We start from the raw sequence: 23,247 nt of genomic DNA, 5'->3' as shown, positions 1-23,247 counted from the left end.
GTTCTGTCAAACCAGTAGACACCAAAAGAGAGTAGGTAGTAGCAAGAGAAGGAAATAAAAGGGGTACCATGTGAAATAATAGGTGTGTTAAAGTGGACACAGTGGTACCTGAAACACCACACAACAACAGCATTAAACAGACAATTTTCTGTTGATATACCCATATGTACAACAGTCCATTCAATCAAACAGAGCAAGGGAAGGTATCCTTGGTGAACAAGATATTCAACCAGATGTTCTTATCAATGACTAAAATAATCCAGTTAGATATACAAATGGCTGTCGCTGCATTATGACTCAGAAATATGGAAGGTATAAACAAGCTAATAATGGGAGAAGTACAAGGAAGATGAACATAGGTATTATTCCATAATGTTCTAATCTGACCTGAAAAAAATCCATTTTGACCATGAATGGTATTGAATTAATTAATAAAGGATTAAACAGATTACTTGGACATTTTTTGGTTAAAAAAAGATCACCTTGAAATAGAACCACCAATCTTCTTTCCAAGTATTAAGTCTACCAAGAACCTTCTGGACCTAATTTTGTTGGATCTCAGCAGGCTACTGGTTGCATAATTTCCCATATTGTAATGTGTTAAGACTCAATATCACTCCCTAGCTGGTGCTAGGGTTGGCAACTGTATAGATGCAGTAAACACAGACCCTGAGGGCATTTTGTCCTTTAGGCTCTTGCCAAAGCCAATCAAAGGCTATGTCCAAGCCCAGCCCCCATTATCCATAAAAATGGAGGAGAGACATGGATGCTTTGAAGATGGGGAAAGTAAAGCGCAGGTTCTCATACGAGGCTCATCACTGTTATCTGAAGTGTGAAAGTGGGGCCTTATAGGTTTTTATGAGAGCTTAGAGAACACAGAGGTGAAAAATATGATTGCATCGTCCAAGATAACAAAATAACAATAACAATTTTAAAAAGTGAACCTCACCAATGGTAGACATTTAGACAGACCTGAAAATGAGCACAGAAATGATAACAGAAGGAGTGTAATTTTCATGAAAGTTACAGTATTATGGATAAGATCTTTTCCTGGTATTAGGGTAATGAAAAGAACCATAAATGCAGTAAGTTATGCTTCTTGGATTTTCAAAATGCACACAACTAATTTTCTAAAACTCAATTCCTGGCAATTCTCAGGAGTGCAAGACTCAGGGCTAGCTTTTGCAGGTTCAATCTCTTTTCCAGAAGTGTGAAAATTATGTCTGATAAATAACTGTACACACACACACACACACACACACACACACACACACAAAGAGAAAATACTGGTTAAATTTTGATTGTATCAAAAATCTTTTAAAGTTATTTTCTTGTTGTGACATAGTATGCAAGAGTGTGAAAGTGACTCTTCTAAATAGCTAATGTTAATAGTATGGAGTTTCATTACTGGGAGGACAGGAGTTTCCAGGAATAATTTACTTAACTTGAAATGTTCCCAGTACTAAAAATAAAAGCCAATATGTAACCATCAACACACACAATTTCTTGTCGCCACTGTTTATTGACGATGAAAGCTTGAGTAGACAAGAGTTGTGTGGGTGAGGTGGGAATAATGCAAAAGAAAGGGAAAAGGCCGGGGTCAAGTAGCTAAAACTAATTGAGCTCCAGTGAACTAAGCTGATGCTATGAAAAATGGGATGTTTATCCCTAGTCATTTCCCCCCCACAAACATGATCTAAATAACTGAACTTCTGCACCTCAGTATTTACATAATCATTACCAATAGTACAGGCCACCTTACCGAGTGTTTGGTACTTGGTTAAAAATAATTTAATCTTTCAGATATAAGAAATATTCAGCATGTGTAAAGACTCAAGAATGGCCCTCTTAAAAACTCTTTGGCTGGACACGAAAATGAGCAGAGAAACAGTAAAAAGAATTAAAAAAAATTTCCACACGCACCCCCCCTTTTTTGAAGGTACTCTTAAATTTCTGAAGGGGAACTCAAAAAGCCATGACTGATAACCTCTAATCTTGATTGAGCTAAAGCAATCCTTCAATATCAGTAGCGGCACAATCAGAAATGTATATAATGGGATATTTATAGACAAGTGTAACAGGGTCAGCACCTACTTCTTGCAAGCGCCCCCCTGGTTGGATGTGTCCATGATCTTTAAACCAGTCCAGTCATGGTATAGGGCTGTATCCCTAGGACTTCCTCCCTGGAGACACTATCTTCCTGTGGCCCTCCCCAGGCTCAGTCCCTACTCAGTCCCCGCAGCCAGCCAGGACTTCCTTCATTACTCCTCTGGTCCCTTCCAGCAAACTGTCTTTGGCTTAGTCCTAACAACCAGCGAGGAACACCTCTTGCTCCCCCAGTCCCTGCAAACAGACTTAGCTGTCCATAGTCCTGCTGCTCTTCCACGCAGGCATGCAGTCCTTTATTCTCCAGCTCCAAACAGCAACTAACTACTGCTCTGTTCTGCATCTCCTTTTTACAGGGCCCTCCTGGCCCCTGATTGGCCGTTCCAGCAGCCCCTTTCACTGGTTGCTTCCTCACAACCACTGTAGGCCACTTGAAGGACCTCTCTACTGTTCCTTTCCTGGGGTATGGCAGAATCCTGAGGCATCCACCAGGGGGCCTTTGGATCTAGTCCACCCTATCACAGCAAGAAAGTTACATCCCTGATCTTTTTACACAGAGAAGATGGCAAAGATAAACTGGTTTATGTACAACACAATGACCTAGAAAAGTTGTCAGGAAAGGTTTTCTTAGTCATAATGAGTAGATAGCATCTCAGATAGCATAGTCTACCCAACATATTCAGAACCTCTACCTGCATCAATGTGATATGTAATATGGGCTTTTCTAGATCATTAACACTGGTCACTTTATTATTTATTATTGTTAACATTGCTCTCTGATCTTGCTTCATCTGTAACCACCCAAAAAGGCTTGTGGGAAAACCAGTAAGGCCATGGAGGATATTGCATTATCCAAGTCATGCACAGTGGGGGACAACATGCTGGAGCCAGCCAGTCTTGGTCCCTCAGTTCCCTTGACCCTGGTAGGAGATCTATAAGATGATCTAAAAGACCTTGAAGGTGATTCAGATTCCTCCCTTTCAGAGTACGAAGAAGAAACGTAGATTTCTATGGAATAGAGAGGAGTGGTCCACACTGGGATTTGAGGTGGTCTGTGTAACGGAGGCACCCGGAGAGCCAAAAAAACTGAGGGTCAAGGTGGTTGGAATTCAGACAAAGTGACCGATAGTGGCATAACAGGTGCTGAGTGCGTTAGTAATTTCAAAGACACCAAAGTTGCTTTAAGCAGAACCAGCGGGGGGATGGGGGAAGACATAGAAGATCCCTCACCAACAAGAAGGGCTGCAGATAGAGAGTACTGAGAGGGTAAATATTTGTCCATTGGTACTGAGATAGACTTGATCGGCTGGAATGATGAAGAGGGACCCAGTAAGGATGAAGACACCCGTCTCAACAGGTGGAATCAACTGTGCTGCCTCATACCAGAGCTGGTGTGTACCTAGATTTGTCGTGTCTTGAACTGGTACCAGACTTCCTGAAAATTTTTTTAGGAGAAGACCAAGACTTAGAGCACTTGTCAACAACAGAATGCTTGGAGTGCTTCAAGGAGGCTAGTGGGGAGGGCAAAGGGTGACCTTTCTCATCAGACTTACACTTTGAATCATGGCAGTGAGAGGGGTGCTCCTCGTGGACTCTGAATCTGCTACCTTGGGGTCAGGACTTGGTTCCGACATGGGACACATGGTCTTTCATAAGGTGAACTTTGAGGCAGAAATCCCTCTTTTTTTGTCTTGGTGGTGAAGGAGGTACAAATAGGGCATTTCCCCCCTCACCTGGCTCTCACCAAGGCAAATCAAGTAGCTACTACTATGTATATTATAGGAATTTTGAAACACTGGCTAACTAATGCAAATACCATGGGGAACTCTAACTCTCCCCATGGGCGGTGAGAAGGAACTGAAAGGGAAGTGGCAGACACCCATTTTATGCCTTCGTCTGAGAGCATTTGGAGAGATGGAGCACGTGTGACTCCTAGTAGTATTGCTGGCAAATATCTCTGACTCCATGTGCCTTGAGTGCACATATACATGCAGTGGAACGTACATGTGCAAGATCAATTGAAGGAGAACTTAAATGTGCTTAAGTTTAAAAATGTAAGTATTTTTAGGATCAGAATCTTAACATGGGCTTAAGGGACTTAGGTGACCAACTTCTGTTGATTTCTAATAGGAATTGAGCACTTAACTGCCAGAGGCCTTTATGTAAATTCCGTCTAGCACCACTAATCATATCTCATCTGAACTATGCAATTAAGATTAAAGGGTTTTTTTAATGCTCTACTGTCACGCACCAATAATGGTGTTAGTTGTATTTTATGCATATCGATAATAGCCAAAATTACATAATGAACCTATGAACAGTGTGATCGTTCAGTAAGTACTGTTTACACATCTCAGGGTAAGTTTTCAAAGCTATGTGGATTTGGTAGAAGTAAACACAGACATTCTGTTAACAGCTGAATACAGCTGAACAATTTCCAAAGTAGTGTGCAGGAAGCTTTGCATTAAGTCTCCATTAACATGAGCAGTCATTGTGAGCTTAACCTGCCATAAACTAAACTCTGTTTTCTTCCAATGCTTGAGCCACTGCATTAAAGTAAAAATCCTGTGAATATGGAATACTTGGTGTTCATTGGCACTCACACTTATTCTGTACCCCCCAAAGAACATCAGCAATGATTAATGTATGCTCATATAAAATGCTGAACTATATTTTAAAGAGCTGAAATAACTTGAGAATACCAGAAAGAAACAAAATTCAAGTTAACAGATTAAGATGCATCTCCTAAGAAGCAACAACAACAACAAAGTAAAGGCAAAATACAAAAATGTATGAACATTTTAGAATACAGCACAGTTGTCACTGGAAAAAAAGTGAAAGACCTAGAGAACTATGGGCTAGATTCACAAAGAAACTTAGGTGTGGTGAAGCTTACGAGATTGGACCCCACAGGCAAGTTAGGTGGAGAAATACTTATCTGCTCCCAGTTTGTGCATCACCTTGTGCAAGCCTTGGGACTTAATCGTCTGGATGCCTGGCAGGGGGATGCAGCATGCATTCTCATAGGCAAAAATAAAGATTCTAGAGCACTGTTACTGCAAAAATTTAAGCACCGAGCGATTTTAGGTGCCTCCGGGGCTCAGAGGCTGCTGAGCAGGGGTTTTGTGAATCCCAGTGAGGCCTGATTATGGGACTTAGGCTCCTAACTGCCACTTTAGGTGCCTATGCCTTTTTGTGAATCTAACCCTGGGTGCCTGGTATGAACAGCCTCTGAGCAGGAAGTATTGTAAAGCTACTTTTAAAGTACTACCTTCTCATATGCATTCTTCAACCTTCTCTCACATCTAGAGCTCTAGTAAAGCTTCCTCACTGTAAATATTATCAGATTTAAAAAAAAAATTAAAAAATAATTCAATTCTATCCATTTGAGATCAGCAATTCTGAGCATATAGGAGAGAAACTACCTTGTTTCTTTTTTGGTTCTACTAGCATTATTGTTCACAAATTGCATTATTATGTGAACTTTGAGGGAAGATAAAAAGAAAATGTTCACTATCTTCACAGTCTCAACACTATTAATCTTTAAGTTACTTTTATTTTTTCATTTTACAGTGGTTTACCAGTAATGGGTTTGGCCATCTGCATGGCTTGGTCATCTGTACTGGATGAACAATGGATGCGTTCCAAAGGTTCTTCTGTATGGAGAACTTGCAGATGCTCAAAGGCCACTCGGACAATTGAGACTCGGGTTGAAGAGAGACAAACTTTTCAGCATTGATACCCCAAGCTGGGCAAGATGCAGCTAGCAATAGGCCACGCTGAAGGGTTGCACTACACTAGGGAGTCAAAGAGGTTGAAGAGAGGGGAGGAAAGTGAAGAGAACAAATAGGAAACCACAGCAGACCTCATACGCTAGTCCGGCACTGTGATACTGCAGCATGACCCACAATAACTGAACTGCTTTGGCGCTTACACCATTGTCTTTCGAGACTGGTGGTTGCCTACTATTAGTGACAGGGTTACATTTTTTATAGAAAGTCTGCTATATGATCTCAGAGCACACCTTAGATGGATTAATCCATTGTAGCCAAGGCTATAGTTCAACAAGATGCAAGAGGATCTCCAGAAGGGGCCACCATTTTGCCAAAAAGGAGCATTTTTAGAACAAACTGAACCTCATTCAGATTCTATTCTCCAAGAACTTGTTTAAGATGAGAGTCCAGGTGGAGAGTACTCCTGTCTTCATATGGAATAACTGACATCTAGTAGCCTCTTGAACAAAGAGCCACTAGAGAGATGTATGTTGTCTGTGAGAGAAGGTGACACAGAATCTAGAAACTATTTCCCAATCCAATTGGATTTTTCCAATTCTATCACCTGCATGTACTTCAACTTACTTATGGGATGATGTTTACAGAGCCCTACACTGCCATCCCTGTTTTCTGCGAGGAGTAATGGCCTCTGTTTAGATCTTGGGACCTTCGTTAACATCTTTATGATGGGCATTGGCTTGTTTCTGCTCCTGTGCTGCTTTCCTGGGGTCTTTAAGATGCAACATCTGTCTTCTTCCTCACGCAGGGTGGTAGAGAGGCCACCCATTGCTCCTCAAGTCCCAGATGTAACAGGGTGTCGGAGCCAGGAACTAACTCAGCACCCTGTCACTCTAATGTCCACCAGCCGAGTTAGAGCTGAGGGGTAATTGATGGGGATGCAACCCCAGCAGCTAGGATTATATAAAACAGACAGGAAGGAGTGTGGATAAGGCGCAGGGAGCCTGAAGGATGGCTGACGTACACAGGACTAGATGCTGCTAGTACTGTTCCTTAGAAGCAAGTGGGGAAGCTGCTATAGATTGTAAATATATATATAAATAATAGTACAGGCTGTGGCCTACTGGAGGAATACAATAAAACATTGAGACAGTGAAGGAGACCTGAAATTGTTGTGGTGGATCAGTCTGTGGCACCACTGAAGGGAAAAAGTTATGTGGAGGGGGAGGAGCATATTATCGGAATGTCTAAAATACTGCTGTAAGTGCCCATCCTAGACAGGAAGATGGTGCTTGATGGTGGTAACTACATTAAAGTAATGTAAACCTAGAGATGGATGGATGAATTTCTTCTGAGAATTTCACAGGATAGTCTGGCGCCTACTCTTGTGAGCGGATCATGCTGGCCTGGCTTGTGTATAAGATCTGCATATTCCCAATATATGCATCGTATAATTATTAATCCCTAAAAAGCATCTTTACGAGGACTTCAGTTTCTTAAAAGCACTTTGGTAGCATGGGACAAAATTAATTCTATATTTAAGTGTTTCATGCTGTTCAAAAGGGAAGCTTTACCACTGCTATAAACTATTGAATAAGCATACAGTGTATATGCAGTTGGAAAAGATGTTAACATCCCACTCAGGAAAGAGCTACTCCAGCTCTCTTGGCTATCTAACCTTCCCATCTGTGAATTACTAAATATAATAATAATTAACATTTTTACAGCACTTTGCATGTTCAAAGCACTGTACAGATATTACCTCATTAATTCTCACATGACCCCTATTTGGTATGTGAGTAAGTATTATTCTTCCAATTTAACAAATCGGGATAAAAAGAGGCAGTTACTTGCCCAAGGACAACCAGTAAATCACTGGCCCAGGATTAGGACATAGGTCCTCATGAAACCCAGCCCTATGCTAATCGCATTAACATCACACCATCTTTCTGAATTTTGAGTTTTTAAATCTACAAAATAAATATACTTTATTCCATTCCTCAGTGTAACATTTTACAATGCATTAATCCAATAAAGTTTATGTTGGATGGCTGGAACTGAGTCGAAGCAGGATAGTACTTTACACTGTGGAAAACTTTTAACGTATTATCTTTGTACTAATGTGTAATACTTCAGATTAGAGCAGAAATTCATCATTCTGAATAATATTTAATTGACAAAATGGCAGCAGTTGTCAAGACAACCAAAACTAAATTGTAATAAACCAGAAACAAGACCCCTCGACATGAGCTGTTGGAGATAACACAGTAATTTCAAATATAAAACTCTTTTGGGATCTTGCCATGTAGAGAACCGACTGTCTGAGCTAGAGATAAATTCAGTCTCCTAGTCTAAACAATTGCTTAACTGGAGTGCACACTCTAACCTGCAAAAAAAGTCATAGCAATGATGTAAAGAATTTTAAATGATAATGTACACATCTACACATGCAACAGTGTAACCATAATGCAATTTTATTTATGAATTCATGACCTCCTCACAATCTAAACTCATCCCTTACCTTTTTAGATGGAAGTGCTCAGAATAAATAAGAGAATATATAAAACCTGAGAGAAAAAGGTCTAAAACATTTATTTTCTACTCAACAACGGTTTAAATACCACATCAACAGAAGACTGAAAGAAAAGGTTTTTGGTCAGTCTCCCTTACCCGCAGCCCATGGAAACGAGGATTGCTGTAGAAAAGCTTCATCTGCTCTGATGGAAGTGGTCCTAGCACCTTCTGAATTGTAAAAAGCTGGTCAATTTCACTTTCTCCAGGAAACAGTGGCTGCCCATCACTAAGTTCCCCAAGAATGCAGCCTACAGACCACATATCCACAGACTTCCCATAGGGGGCTCTGAAAAGCAAGTACAATAATGTTCACACTAATCAACCAAAATATCTTCTTGACAATCTAACTATTTGCATTTATTAACTAATTTTTAGTCTATATTCAGCTTACTTGTAGCAGGAAAAATAAATTTGATACTTGCTTCTCTAGGCTCTCCATTTACAAAGTGGGTTCTCTAACTGCACTGCAGTCTGAGAAGGCATGACCAGACTTAACTACCACCCTTGAGGACTTCCCTTTCTTTTCTGGAAAGCTCACCAATAAAGAACATTTTCAAAGCAGAAAAATTGACGTTATTCTAATGTTCCAAGTTAAGCTAACACGAACTTCTCTTGATTTTTCCTGTCTACAGAGCACAGCTGAATACAATATAATTGAATCAATTCTTTTCTTATTCTGTGGAAAAAGGTGAGTGAGAATGGTGAAACTGGCTACTAAGAGAACAGAAATTATCAAGCATCAATTTTCTTTCTTATCCAGGCTCAGGACTCTTAAAGAATTTTAATATCAATGAATCCCAAACAGAATCCTCCAATAGCTATTTCAAAGCTGAAAAAAAAAAGTGGTTAAGAAAACATTTCAGGTATCATAGCATACAGGACTCTCCTACTAGAGGCAAAGTCCAGAAAGGCACATTATTCTAATACATGTGTCTGGTAAACAAACAAGCAGATGACCAAGTTGATGCCTGGCAGATCTCTTCAGAGGAAAAGACTTTTCAGCCCTGGATGTAGGTAATCCTTTATTTGATAGTCTTTGATCTTCCTTCTAAGATGTTTCTCCTTTGTATCACATACTACTTTAATTCAATACTTCCGAAATCTAGTAACCCCTTTAGATGTTTTTTGGCCTCCTAGTGATGGTGGTACAAAAACAAACAAAGCAGCTCATTTTCTGTGTAACTGAATTCATGCAAGGTGGATTTGAATTGCTTTGTGGACATGCAGCATACGACACTCTCTTTTGGATATTAATGTTTTGAGCAAATTGTATGGAGAACTCTCCTGAGATCTGAAACAACAAACTTTTGGTATAAAGGCAGAACTGAGAAAGACTACTTTGTCATCTCTCTTCCTTTTCAGCACTGGAACCTGAGCGCTCACATTCTGTTTTAAAGGGTATCTTATACTTGACTAGCTTGACTGTCTCTAGGTTGAGAAGTCATTAAGACTTGTGAGCCCTGACAGAGCCCTGTTCTAAATCTGTTCCCTTTTCTCATGGATCAGTAACTGGTTAAAAGACAGGAACCGAAGGATAGAATTAAATGGTCAGTTTTCACAATGTAGAGAAGTAAATAGCAGTGTTTCCCAAGGATCTGCACTGGGACCAGTGCTAAATGATCTGGAAAAGAGGGTGAACAGTGAGGTGGTAACATCTGCAGATAATACAAAATTACTCAAGATAGTTAAGTCCAACTCTAACTGTGAAGAGTTACAAAGGGATTTCATTAAGTTGGGTGACTGGGTGACAAAATAGGACATGAATGTCAATGTTGTTAAGTACAAAGTAATTGCACAGTGGAAAAAATAATCCCAATTATACATACAAAATGATGGGGTTTAAATTAGTTCTTACCACTCAAGAAAAAGATCTTGGAATCATTGTAGATAAGCTCTCTTAAAACATCTGCTCAACATGCAGCATCAGTGAAAAAAGCTAACAATGTTAGGAACCATTAGTAAAGCAATAAATTAGGAAAGAGAAAATATAATAATGCAACTATATAAATCCATGGTATGCCCACAACTTGAATACTGCCTGCAGTTCTGGTCATCCCATCTCAAACAAGATATATGAGAATTGGAAAAGATACAGAGAAGGAAAACAAGAAATATTAGGGGCATGGAACTGTTTCCATATGAGGAGACATTAAAAAGACTGGGACTGATCATCTTAGAAGAGATGACTAAAGGGTGATATGAGAGAGATTTATAAAATCATGAATGATGTGGAGAAAAAGTGTTATTTATTCTCTCACAACACAAGAACAAGTAGTCACTGAATAAAATTAACAGGCAGCAGATTTAAAACAAACAAAAGAAAGTACTTCTTCACATAAATCACAGTCAACCAGTGGAACTCATTGCCAGGGGCTGTTGTGAAGGTCAAAAGTATAACTGGGTTCAAAAAAGAATGAGAAGTTCCTGGAAGACAGGTCCATCAATGGCTATTTGCTAAGATGGTCAGGTATGCAAACCTATGCTGCAGATATCGCTAAACCTCCAACTTCCAGAAGTTGGGACTAGATGACTGAGTGTGGCTCACTCAAAATTGTCCTGTTCTGTTCCTTCCTCTGACGCATCTGGTGCTGACCACTGACAGGATACTGGGCTAGCTAGACCACTGGTCTGACCCAGCATGGCTATTATGTTCTTCCTTACTTTGATGATTGAATCTTACATTGTGGGTTGCTGAGAGTCAATTACTTCATTCTGGTGCCCTTTGTGAGTGGAGGGCTCAGGAGGGTTACTTGCAGAGAGAGCTTGGGCCCTGTGATGCTGGACTGATTCCACCTGGGCAGGTCCCACAGGGAAGCCTTGCTTGAGAACAGGCCCACTGAGCTCAGCCTATTCCAAGGGTGGGGAGTTAGAAAAAATGAAGCCAAATGAAGCCAAAGGTGCATGGACAGGTTACGTTCCAGAAGTTGTCATGAGACAGTGTGATGCTTTCACTTAGCAGGAGAGGGGAGCACTACTAAAAAAAAATTACTTTTCCCAGCTGGAGAAGAGTGTTGACAGCAGCCCAAGGATGGCAAGTCAGAGCATGATGAAGCTCCTTAAAGGCCCATGAGGGATGGCCCTGCTGGTGTCTTGTCTCTGGTGCTGGAGGGGCTTGGTGCTACTGGAAATGTAATACATGGAGCTGCCTGGGTCACTGATTCCTCTTGCTGATCTAGCAGAGATGCTTCCCATGCACCCCTGCTCCCCAGACCCGATGCTGGAATTTCTCAATGCCATTTGTTTTTGTGATGCTGCTATTACATTCAGACTGGGAGCCGGGTGGGAGCCAAAGTAGTGCTCTTGTCCCCACTGTAATCTGCATCAGATTGCTAGGTACAACTTCCAAAGATAAGAAGCTTCTCCTGTTGGTGCCTGTAGGGCAGGGGTTCTCAGACTGGGGGTCAGTCTCCACCCCAAACCCCGCTTCTCCTCCAGCATTTATAATGGTGTTAAATAGATAAAAAAGTGTTTTTAATTTATAAGGGGGGTTGCACTCAGAGGCTTGCTATGTGAAAGGGGTCACCAGTTCAAAAGTTTGAGACCCACTGCCTTAGGAGGTATAGGGCAGCTCTGGAGTTCCCGGAGCAGAGCAGCTTCTGAGAGCAAAAGCTGTTTACTCCTGTTTGGCAATGCTGATGGGTAAATGAGCACAAAGAGCACCTTTTCTCCCTGGGCTTTTCCTCAGTAAACTGGTCCCCCATGTGAAGCCTCAGGCTAGGGAAGGAGTAGGGAAGGCTGCTTCATGTTATGGATGATGTTATGTTATGCAAGATTCCTCTACAGCTGGAAAATGAGCTAAAATCCCCTGTAAGTCAGTAACAGTTTATCTTCCTTGCAAACAGGAGCAATGGGAAGAAAAATTCTGAACCCAGACTGGCAGTTTAATAGATTTTTCATTGTTTGCTGTAGGTCAAGAGGACTGAAAAATTGCCCATCTGCAGTAAAGCAGTAGATTAAATGGGGACATTTTCCAAAAACAAAAGTCAAGCCTTTACCTGCTGACTGACAGGTGAGATCCTACCTCCTCAAACTGCAGAACAGAGGAAACTATATAGGCATGGTGAGCCTGGATTAGAGAAAGAACTCCTACACATTACACAGACCAACAGGACTACCCACAGTGAATAAAAAGGAAGTATAACAGTCCCTCACTGCACAGAATGCAGATTGTGCTTCCAGACACTAATTCAGTTGGTCTCTCAGGACAGTATATCTTTAAACATGCTATTATTTGTCAATAATTTATAACTCCCAAAAGGTACAATGTATTTCACTAAAAGTTACCTGAAGCTCTTTAAAGTAAGTAGATTTTGGATATGTATTAATAATTGGATACTGTACAATAATGTTTCCTTCCCCTTATGAAAAAGTTAAGTATTTTCAATTTTTATGCACACAGATTAAACGAACACATAAACCTCTTTACAATTATAATATTCTCCAGTTTTAAAGAGTACAAATATTTAATATTTCTGCACAGAATATGGCTGCAAAGGAACATGCATTACATTGCACCAATAAAAACATAGCTTTAAAACAAAGCATCAGCAATAGCTAAAGATCACAGTGTCAAACACATTTGTAATAGATACTCTCTTCTGTACAAGTTAATTCAAAGTTTATGTCTATATTGTGCACCAAGACTTTATGCTGTATTTTCCTGTGATAGCAGAACACTTAAAAATTAACGTCAATTTACATTAAGAATGCACAGTATATTACTGTTAAGTTACACTTCACTTTCTTCCTTTATAAGCCTACTTACTAATATACAAAGACTTATAAAAAAACTGTGTTATATAACTAAAAAGCCACTTTTTATTCTCTTTTGTAACTTATTACATGCAGCACGTTCATAGAATCTTGATAATACATCTCTACAAGCTGACAAACTGATATTTCCCTCGTTTTGTTTAATGACAACCATTGTGCATATAATGATTTATTATGCCACTGTCATTGTGCACCAGTAACAAAAGTCCTACAGTAATGTCAGCACACCTCTGGAAATAGTGGGATGAATTTATTAAAAGGGTAATGACTGTTTCAATTTTGACATATACAAGAAATTTCTACTATCTATTTATAACATTTCAACAAATGGTTCCAAGAAGATGATCTGTTTTTTGGTGGTGCTGAATACTTGCAACTCTCATTTAGCTTATTGGGAGTTGTGTGTACTCAGATGCAATAAGTATTCCAGAATGTCCTGAATCTTAGCAAACAATGGCTGAATACTTCTGCCAGCTGACCAGATTGAAAATCTCTTATATTTAACCAAGTAAGTGGACCTTGTAGATTGCTTTCCACTACTAAGCAGGACGTGTTGGACTGTAGTCAAAGAAGCCTTATTTACTTGATCTAGCCATTCAACAGCCATGTCACAATGCTTGGGCTGCTTGGGATCAAGTGCCAAATCCAAATGTGATGTTGCAACAACAGGTCTGGGATAGATGGTAGAGGTCATCGGGGTTAGACATAGGCTGTGGAGGTCCAAAAACCAGCACTGCCTCAGCCAACCCAAAAAAAGGAGTATTATCCTGGCCTGGTCCTGCTTCAACTTGAGAATGATCTAAGGAATAGGGGGGTATGAGGAAACACATACATAAGGTCCGGGCCACACTTTAGAAAGCAAGCAAGCAAGCAAGCAAGCATCAGTTATTGAGCCCGAGAACAAAACTGATGGCATTTCTTTTTGTGTCTTATAGCAAACAGATTGAATGATGGGATAACCCCAATTCTGAAAATGATCGTCCATACTCTACTGTTGAGGAACCACTCGTGATTGCAGTAAAGGAATCTGCTGAGATGAGTGGCCAAATTATTCTGAGAGCCCAGTGAATAAGCAGCCATCAGGGAGATACTTTCCCTGATGCAAAAGTACCACAGTTTCATCATCCTTTGACAGAGTTGATTGGCTCAAGCCCTTCCTTGCCTGTTCACATAATACACCATGGTCCTATTGTTCATGAGAATCCAGGCAGACCTCAGACATGTTTCTTGGCAGGCACTGAAAACCACTCAAAGCTCAAGCATGTTGATGTTCAGAGATGCCTCTCATTCTGTCCATACATCCTAGACTTGCAAAGACTCCAAATGCGCCTCCCAACCTGATTTTGAAGCATCCATAGCTATGGTCATCATTGGGGTGGGCGGAAAAGGGAATGCTTCTGCAAATATTGTTATGATCCTGCCACCATTCTAGTAATCTCAGAACCACTGGGGGAACCCTGGCCAACTTGTTGAAGAGAAACCAATCTCTTTGGGAACAGGCTGGGTAGAGTAGTCAGGAGGGTGTTAAACGAATGGCAAAAGTGGAGGGTAAAAAGAGAGAAGATATGATCACGCCGAACAATATTGAGACGTTCAGAAGAAACTTAATCAAGGAACCAAAGGACATGGAGAAGAAATTCTTTAATTGCCTGAGTAACAAACAAGAGGAATTGGAATTGCTGATTTATGAGCATAAATTCAATCTGGTAGCCATTACTGAAACCTGGTGGGATGATTCCTATGACTGGAACGTTAAAATCAGTGGTTATAACCTATTTAAGAAGGACTGAATGGACCAAAGGGGTTGGGGAGTTGCATTCTACATAAAAAATGGCATTGTGTGTTTCCAGGTCACTGATAACTCAGAAGAAAATTATCTTGAATGCTTATGGATCAATGTCCTATCAGATAAAATACAAGATGGGGTATTAGTTGGTGTCTGCTATAGACCACCAAATCATACTAGGGAACAAGATGACTGCTGCCTTACATGCCTTCCTGTAGGGAAAAAAAGCTGTGAGATCATGAGCTGTGAGACTTCAATCTGAATGACGGATACTAATGGTCTAATGCTGCCAGTTCTAAACCAGCCTTGGAATTTCTGAACATTACGGATGCCAATTTCCTAACTCACAAAGTGTTGCATCCAAAATGGGGGAATTCTTTATTAGACCTCGTCTTAACAGATAAAAATGAATTGCCCATAGAGCTGAAAATTAAAGGTAATTTAGATACAAATGATCATGACTTGATCACATTTATAATATGCAAGCAGAATAAAGTCCAGACTGTTAACATATATATTTGGTGCTTTAATAGGGCCAATTTCACAAAGTTGAAAACAATTATGAGCCAGATCAGTTGGAAGGAAGAATTTAATTAGAATGGTATGGCACTAGTATGACACTTGGGAGCCATGGAATGAAGGTCTCGCTCTACCCTGGGCATTAGAAGAATGCCTGTGATGTTTGGAGTCCCCTCTTGATGTAGAGGGGACTCTTTTGGACTTGGAATGGTTCCTGTCCATTTTTATGGGTTCTCATTCATGGACAGTCCATACAGGAGGAGGAGGAGTTTGAGTTCAAGGGCCTGTCCGAGATCATTGCTACCTCAGAGGCTGGTTGTGGGGCTGGATGCTGAAGGCCCCAGTGCCGAAGTGAGTCTCTCTAGAGAGTTGTTTTTTTGTTTTGTTTTTTAAACAAAAACAAAAACAAAAACAAATACCGCACCTCTCTTTGATATGTCCATCACCAATGCATAAGAGACAGCTCACGTGGGTATCACTGATTAGGATAGCTACCCCACATAACGAACAATGTTTGAAACCTGGTGATGGCATGCCATTGATCTCTCCCCTAATACTAGCTAAACTAATACTAACTAGTGGATACGACTGCTAAGCTATAACTAACTATAAAGAACGAACTGCAAAAGCAAAAATACAGGAAAAAAATTGCTAACTGCACAGTAACAGCGAGATAAACCAGACAGGGAGCTTCAACTCAGGCCACAGGTAGTGAGATGGAACTGAGGGGGGTTGGGGCGGCTAAATAGACTTGGCTGAGGCCACAAGGTGGCATAGGGCTTGCATGCTGCCCAATAGATGCTGCTGCAGAAAACTCTACAGCTCTGGTTGCGAGCACCTGAGCTGAATACATGTGTGAACAACTCAAAGAAGAACTATTACCTGAACTCTTGCTGCTTGGGGCCTGTAGCAAAGTTACTGTCCCAATAGGCCTCCAAGCTGGCTGTGATGAGGCAGCAACTTTTGCCTCAGTTTCCTCCTCTGTCTTTTGACCTATTCTACCATAGGAGTGTCCTGACCCTCAGGCCAGACCACTTGGTAGAATCCAGCCTCTTCTGGGGCCAGCGAGTCCTTTGCCAAAGTCCGACAGTAACGTATACAAAAACCAAACCTATAGCTCAACTCAGCTCAGCTGGCAGCCACCTTGTCACAGGCATATGTCTGCTGCTGTAGACTGTCTTCCTGTGCCTTAATCCACTCCACAACACAGGGGTTATTATTCACGGGCTCGGGCAGACTCCAACTCAGCCTCTAGCTCACCCCTGGAGAAGCTTGTCTGGTCTCTCCTTTTTCCTTTTGTGCCTTCCTTCAGGCTTCTTCTCACAACTGAGGAGTGGAGGAGTTCCCTCTAGGGTTCCTCTCCCCAGATGTGCTCTTTGTTAAAACCTGCCCTGCTGTCCCCTAGCTATTTCTAATTAATCCTGGCCCACCTGTGAGCAGGCAGGTTAACTGACCTCTCAAGCCCATATTAACTCTTTCCCATCACATCACAGAGCTTTATGTGAAATGAACCGATGGCCTGCCGCCACAGGTTCTTCATGGAACTGTGTCCTCCTGCCCAACAAAAAGACACCCTTAAAACTGACACTTTGCTTATTAGCCAACTCTGCAGTGCTAGCAAAGATGAAATGGAGACTGAACTACACTCTCAAGCCAGAGTGGTGGGATCCCCCTCAGGGTGAGGCGTGTTAGCTGTACAGTGTGGAGCACGGTCTGTGCTGTATCCATTCTGTGGCTAACAAAACGTTTCACACTCCAGGTCTGTTAATCCAGCACCTTTCACAAGAACTAAATACCTTTTTTTAAAAATAAAGAGATGGTTTAAAATATAGTTATGATAATTTACTAATATATAAACCTGAATCAAGACAGCAATTTGTTCAAAATATGCTATCATATCATAGCATCAAGTCACCTTACAAGAAGCATAATCCAAAGTAATTAATGAGACATAATTAAATCAATTTATTAACCAACTACCATATCCAATGGTTGATCCTCACAAAAGTACTTGAGTAAATGCATTGGATCATACAAGATTTAGATCTCAGAGCTATTACTTCTGGAAAGTGTACTTACCCAAGCAAGAGTTCAGGTGAACGATACCACCTGGTGGCCACATATTCTGTATAGTTTGCATTGCTTCCTTCTGATAGATTCCGAGCAAAGCCTGCAAAAAAGATAATACAAAAGATTATGTCTCCACCTAAATGAAGATTTACATACTACTATGGATTATTGTATTAAAGGTCAAATCAATTTTTCATATCATCGGATTTAAAATGAATGCCTTAAATAAGTATTAAGTGTAACTGATTAGCATTATATATTTCATTTTATCCTATTGCTTTTTAAATATATGCCTGTGTTCATGTATTGGTGAAAGTGTGTGTTTCTGTTTCACTGACAAGTTCAATTGGCGTCTGTCCCACAGAGGCCTATGGTCTTGAGTCTTCATCAGCATGGCACATTGTTGGGTTGGTTAAATGGCCTCTCAGGAGATTGCACCAGCTATATTCAAATTTAGGTACCAAGTCTTATTGTGGAATCCCCTATGCAGCAGGAAAAAATACGGATCTGTAAAAGAAAGTTAGAGCTCTAACATACTCAGTGAGTAGCAGGCTCACCAATAAGTAGTTCTCTCACAGGTTCTAGACACACAGATTATGAATATGGTACAGAAGGTCTTCAGTCTTTGGCTGGCCAAATGACTCCATCTACTCCTTTCACATGAGAACCTTGCCACTGATTCATGCATTGGTCACCTTCATGTTAGACTACTACAACTTACTAGGTTCACTATAACCACCACCCAAAAACTACAACTCCTATAGTTGCAGCAGCCATCAAAGGCCAGGACAAACACTTCATAGGATACTCAGCACACAACACCGGCTTCCTATCTGCTTAACAAACAAATTTAATATAAGGTTCTTAATAGATTAGGATCAGAGTCTCCCACAGGCCATTAGTGTTTGTTTAGCACCAACACCACACTATATATTTGCAACTACACAAAGATAGCACCTGTAAGCAAGAGTTTCCAAAACAGACACAAAGAGGATCGTATATTAGAAAATCCAAAAGGAGGAATAATTTTGAATTTTTAAATATTATTGTTACCCATCCACAACCCACCAAGTCAGCTGAATATCACAGGGAAACTGCAAATGGTAAAGCCAATAATAAACACTTTAGGGCAGATACTGTCATCATTTTTGTAAAATGCCAAGCATGATGTCATTGCTAAATAAATAAATAATAATCAGGCAGACTGGGGCCAGACAGATCTCAGCAACTACACTCTGCATGTGGAACTCCTTTCCGGAGAGTAAATTGAGTCTAGTTTTTCATTCACACTGAAATGCAGAGGCAAAATATTCATAACTTTCTCCTCCCGAGATATGGCTTTAGGGCCTGATAGACAGCTCACTGCAATCAAACCATGGAGTTCTTCCACTGGTTTGTGAGAGAAAGAAAAAATAAAAACTCTGGAATCCAGGAGAGCCTCTGAGCAGAGTTTCACTTTTGGACTTAGTAACTGCTCTCTCTTTGCTTTTGCTCAGGGGGCAGCAGCAGCAGTGCTTCCTCCTTCTTCCCCCTACCTCCCTTCTTCTGTGTTTGCAAAGGCTGTAATCTTTATTCTGGAAGCAGATCTCATTTCACACCTTAGTCTGTCAGAGCTCAAAGCCATGGTCCTCCAGGACACACTAAATTCTACCTATTCTCCTAGATCTTTGAAGAGAAGATGGGTAGCAGAAATTATTATTAGTCCGTTGGGTTGAGTGGATGATAAATTAGTTATTGATATAGGATTAATTTTATACCTTTGAAAAAATTTAATATTATTGTCCATGTGCTTAGAGTTGGAATTAGGTCATTTTCTAAACAACAAACAACAAACAACAAACAACGTATAACTGCATAAACACACAGACTGTACTGCCTCAGCCACGGTGACATGGTCCATCATATTAATCATGTAAATGAAAAACCTTTCATTATATGCTTGGAAGAGAGAAGCAAGGAGAAGAAAATTACTTTCAATCCCAGGCTGGGTGCTGGTTGTTTGAGAAGAACACAATCCTGATACAGCAAAAGAATGAAAAATATCAACAAATCATAGTCAAGGAAGGGTCTTCCATCCAAGCCAGCCTTCAGGAACTGAAAGGGAACTTGGTCACAATCAGGGACTGCTGAAAACACTGAATATCAATCAGCAGCTAATGCAATCCTGAGGACAATAAGCAACTGCTTTTAAAAGTGCTCAGCTTTGACATGGTACAGCAATGGGAAAGGAAAATTAATACTATAGGCTTAATAAGTACATTGCTTATGTGTGAATCCACTTGATGGCAACTTCATTCTATCATATTACACTCGAAGTGGCTGACAAAATCTTTGACTGCCTGACATCTTTCTAAGAGGCATCCCACTGCCTATACTGTAAAATGGCCTCAATTGGCAACGGATGTGGGTGGTTGTTTCAATGTTTAACTATTAAAGTAATTCTACCACCACCATTCCCCTTATCCCCTTTTGCTAGTTACCCTAACTTTTATCACAACTAAAATTTTGATAACATTTTTGTGGCAGGAATTTTTACTTGCACTGTAATTTTTTCCTGTCAATTTAGGACTATACAAAAGCATCTAGCACACTTATGCACACTTTCTGAAAACTGCATTCAAGTGCTTTAGCACACAATTACACCACAAGTAGGAGTGTATTTCACACATGAAAGCAATAAATGCTAACAAAAAGTCCATGTAACTGCCACAGTGCAGATGTTTAAGTGATAGGATGCCCCAGCACAGTGGTAACAGGACAAACCTATATGATCTCATTATGTTGCTGAAGATCTCCTAACACATCACTTCTCTTGTCCCAGTGGTTTCTCACACATCTCTACAAATTCACCATACTGTGTTCTGTACATATGGTGATGTGTAATAGGTGCCTGGATGTGTTGTGTGGCACAGGGCTGGATTACCCAATAGACAGACTAAGCACTTGCTTAAGGCACCAGCAAAGCAGGGGGGCACCAAAAAAAAAGATTTTTTTATGGAAAAAATTTGATAATTGAAAAAAGTATCGAAGTAGTCATCATGGGAAAAGTCAGAGCTTTGTTAGACTTCCTTACACTCCACTACACACTCTTCCCCTGTTTTTCTGTTCTCTTTTTATTACTTATTCCCACCTAAATCAGGGGGGCATCCTACTAACATAGATCGAAATAATGTGAGGAAATCAGATCCTGTCATGTATTGCAATAAATTTATGTTTTATTATTGATATATTCTTCTGAGTTATATTCTTGTTGGAGCTTGTGGCTCAGTTTGACCCATTTTTAGCAGGCCATCTCTCAAAATATGGGAATGCTAGCAAAGGTAACCCATCATACTTATCCAAGACAATATGTGATGAACTCATTGGTCTAATGAGCGACAAAGTTCATTCAGCTATTGTGGATGAAATAAGAACTGCTGGGTACTTCAGTTTATCTGTCGACTCTACACCTGATGTTTCACATATTGATCAATTGAGTATTGTACTAAGATACGTGTCTCCCACAGCTGGAAAACCAGTTGAACGATTTAGAACATTGCTCAATTTGAAAAGCCACACTGGTGAAGAAATGGCAAATCAAGTACTGCATTATCCTTGCCAAGTTTGCAAAACAAATTTCTCAAAGTGCAGAGGTCAATCTTATGACAACGCTGCCAACAAGTCAGGGCGTTATCAAGGAATGCAGAAGAAGCTTTTAGAGCAGAACAAATATGCCATATTCATACCATGTGCTGCACACTCTCTCAATCTTGTTGGCTGCAGTGCTGTTGATTGTTGTCCGGTGGCAGTAAGTTTTTTCTCAACAGTCCGGTTACTTTATACATTTTTCTCTGACTCTACACACCGATGGGCAGTTCTTAAAACATATTTGGGCAATGATCGTGTGATGAAACCTCTTTATAATACTCGCTAGGAGGCACATGCAGTGGCAACAAGTGCAATTCTGGAGTCCTACTCAAAGATTGTGGATGCATTAGAAAGTATAGCTGAAGATTAATCACAAAAGGGAGCAACTATACGAGAAGCAGAAAACATTGCAAACAAGATGCAAGAACTAGAGTTTGTATTCATGTTGACCATGTGGAATGAAATTTTACACTTTTACCACACAAGTCAAGCTCTCCAAGAAAAATAATTGGATTTGAAAACATGCACAGACCTCTGTCAATCATTAGCAGATCACTTACACACTCTGAGGAATGATTTCGAAAGATTTGAAGACATATCAAAAGATATCTTGCCTGATACTATCTACAAAGAAGCCCAGTCCTGCAAGCGAATCAGGAAAAAACAAGCAAATGATAGCAGTGCAACAAAAACAGCACTGAATCCTAGAGACAAATTTTGCGTATCTACTTACTATGCTATAATTGATACACTTGAAGCTCATATAAAGAGATGTGAAGTGTACAAATTACCACAAAGTAGATTTTCTTTTCTACACGATATGGGCTTATCTGACTAACAATATTCACAAGGTTCCCAAAAGCTAGTTGACTCAACCCTGTTGACTTGAACATGAATCTCTGTGGAAAAGTACAGCAGCTCCACTGTTATATGCATGCAAAGCTTAATGAAACAGGAAAAATGAAATTCAGTCACATTGATCTTCATGACACAATACTGAAAGACGGAATACGATGTGCATTTCCAAATGTAGAGATGGCACTATGTATTTTTCTAACATTGATGATTACTAACTGCTTGGCAGAATGCTCATTTTCTCAGCTGAAAAGAATAAAAAACCCTCAGAGAACAACGAGTCAGGACAGACTTGATTCACTTTCCCTATTGTGTATGGAAGCGGACATGCTTCGTCGAGTCAGCTTCGATGACTTTATCCAGAATTTTGTAACCAGAAAAATCCAGAAAGAAGCTATTTTAATTTCAGCATACATATATAAATTGTGTCATTTCGAAAAATAAAATTGTATTTTACGGTATAGTATTGTTTTTATTTTGAATTACATATGGAGGGGCACCATAATCTTTTCAGTGCTTAGGGCCTCTAAATGTCTTAATCCGGCCCTGTGTGTGGGCATAGTTTCCGCCAATAGGAATGAAGAAAGGAACAGTACCGAGTGTAGACTGATTGCAACAGATGCTTCCAACAATAGTCAGGTACAATTGGTGTATTAACTGTGTTGATCGAACTTCCACCCCATTGCCAGAGCCACTTTAAAAACATACTTAACAACAGGTCCAAATCAAAGGTTAGAGATCTTTACAAATTAATGTGATATCCAGAAACATGAATATTGACCACTAAAATGTGCTCAAAATACACATGCTGGAGAACTTACAAATAAACAATGTGGAATTTTTAAGGTAAAAAGTGCTTCTTTCAAAAAATAAAAAGTAAGCAACTTACCAAAGTCACACAGCTTCAGAACATCACAGTGGCTTATTAAGAGATTTTCTGGTTTGATATCTAAAATATCAGAGTAGGAGAAAAAAAAAGTAAGAGTTCCTAATGTCCATTTTTAATTTTTAACTTGCTAAACACCATTTAATTGTAAGAGAATTACACTTATTCATACAGTGATAACAAAAATAGACCATAGTAGAAAGTACTTGTAATCTGTAAAACTAATTTTCAAACAATCCTGTACTTTGCTAAACATGAAGAATTCATAGCTTCTGTATTGTGGTTTCTTTTAAAAAAATTCTCAGAAGAAACATGGGAAG

General features: G+C 40.0%; 1 protein-coding gene across 6 annotated transcripts in view; it reads right to left on the bottom strand.

Annotated features, from left to right (window-relative positions):
- Positions 1 to 23,247, bottom strand: part of CDKL5 (cyclin dependent kinase like 5) — a 199,371-nt gene that overhangs the window by 32,554 nt on the left and 143,570 nt on the right. For all 6 annotated transcript variants that reach the window (XM_038377939.2, XM_038378021.2, XM_038377958.2 and 3 more), the window contains 3 exons: positions 22,931 to 22,990; positions 17,569 to 17,659; positions 8,508 to 8,697 (listed from right to left, as the gene is read on the bottom strand). In XM_038377939.2, coding sequence (XP_038233867.1) covers positions 8,508 to 8,697; positions 17,569 to 17,659; positions 22,931 to 22,990 — 341 coding nt within the window. The remainder of the gene's footprint in view (positions 1 to 8,507; positions 8,698 to 17,568; positions 17,660 to 22,930; positions 22,991 to 23,247) is intronic.

Source organism: Dermochelys coriacea, chromosome 1, assembly GCF_009764565.3.
Source record: "Dermochelys coriacea isolate rDerCor1 chromosome 1, rDerCor1.pri.v4, whole genome shotgun sequence".
Classification (NCBI taxonomy): domain Eukaryota; kingdom Metazoa; phylum Chordata; order Testudines; family Dermochelyidae; genus Dermochelys; species Dermochelys coriacea.
This window is presented reverse-complemented; position numbering and strand designations above follow the sequence as displayed.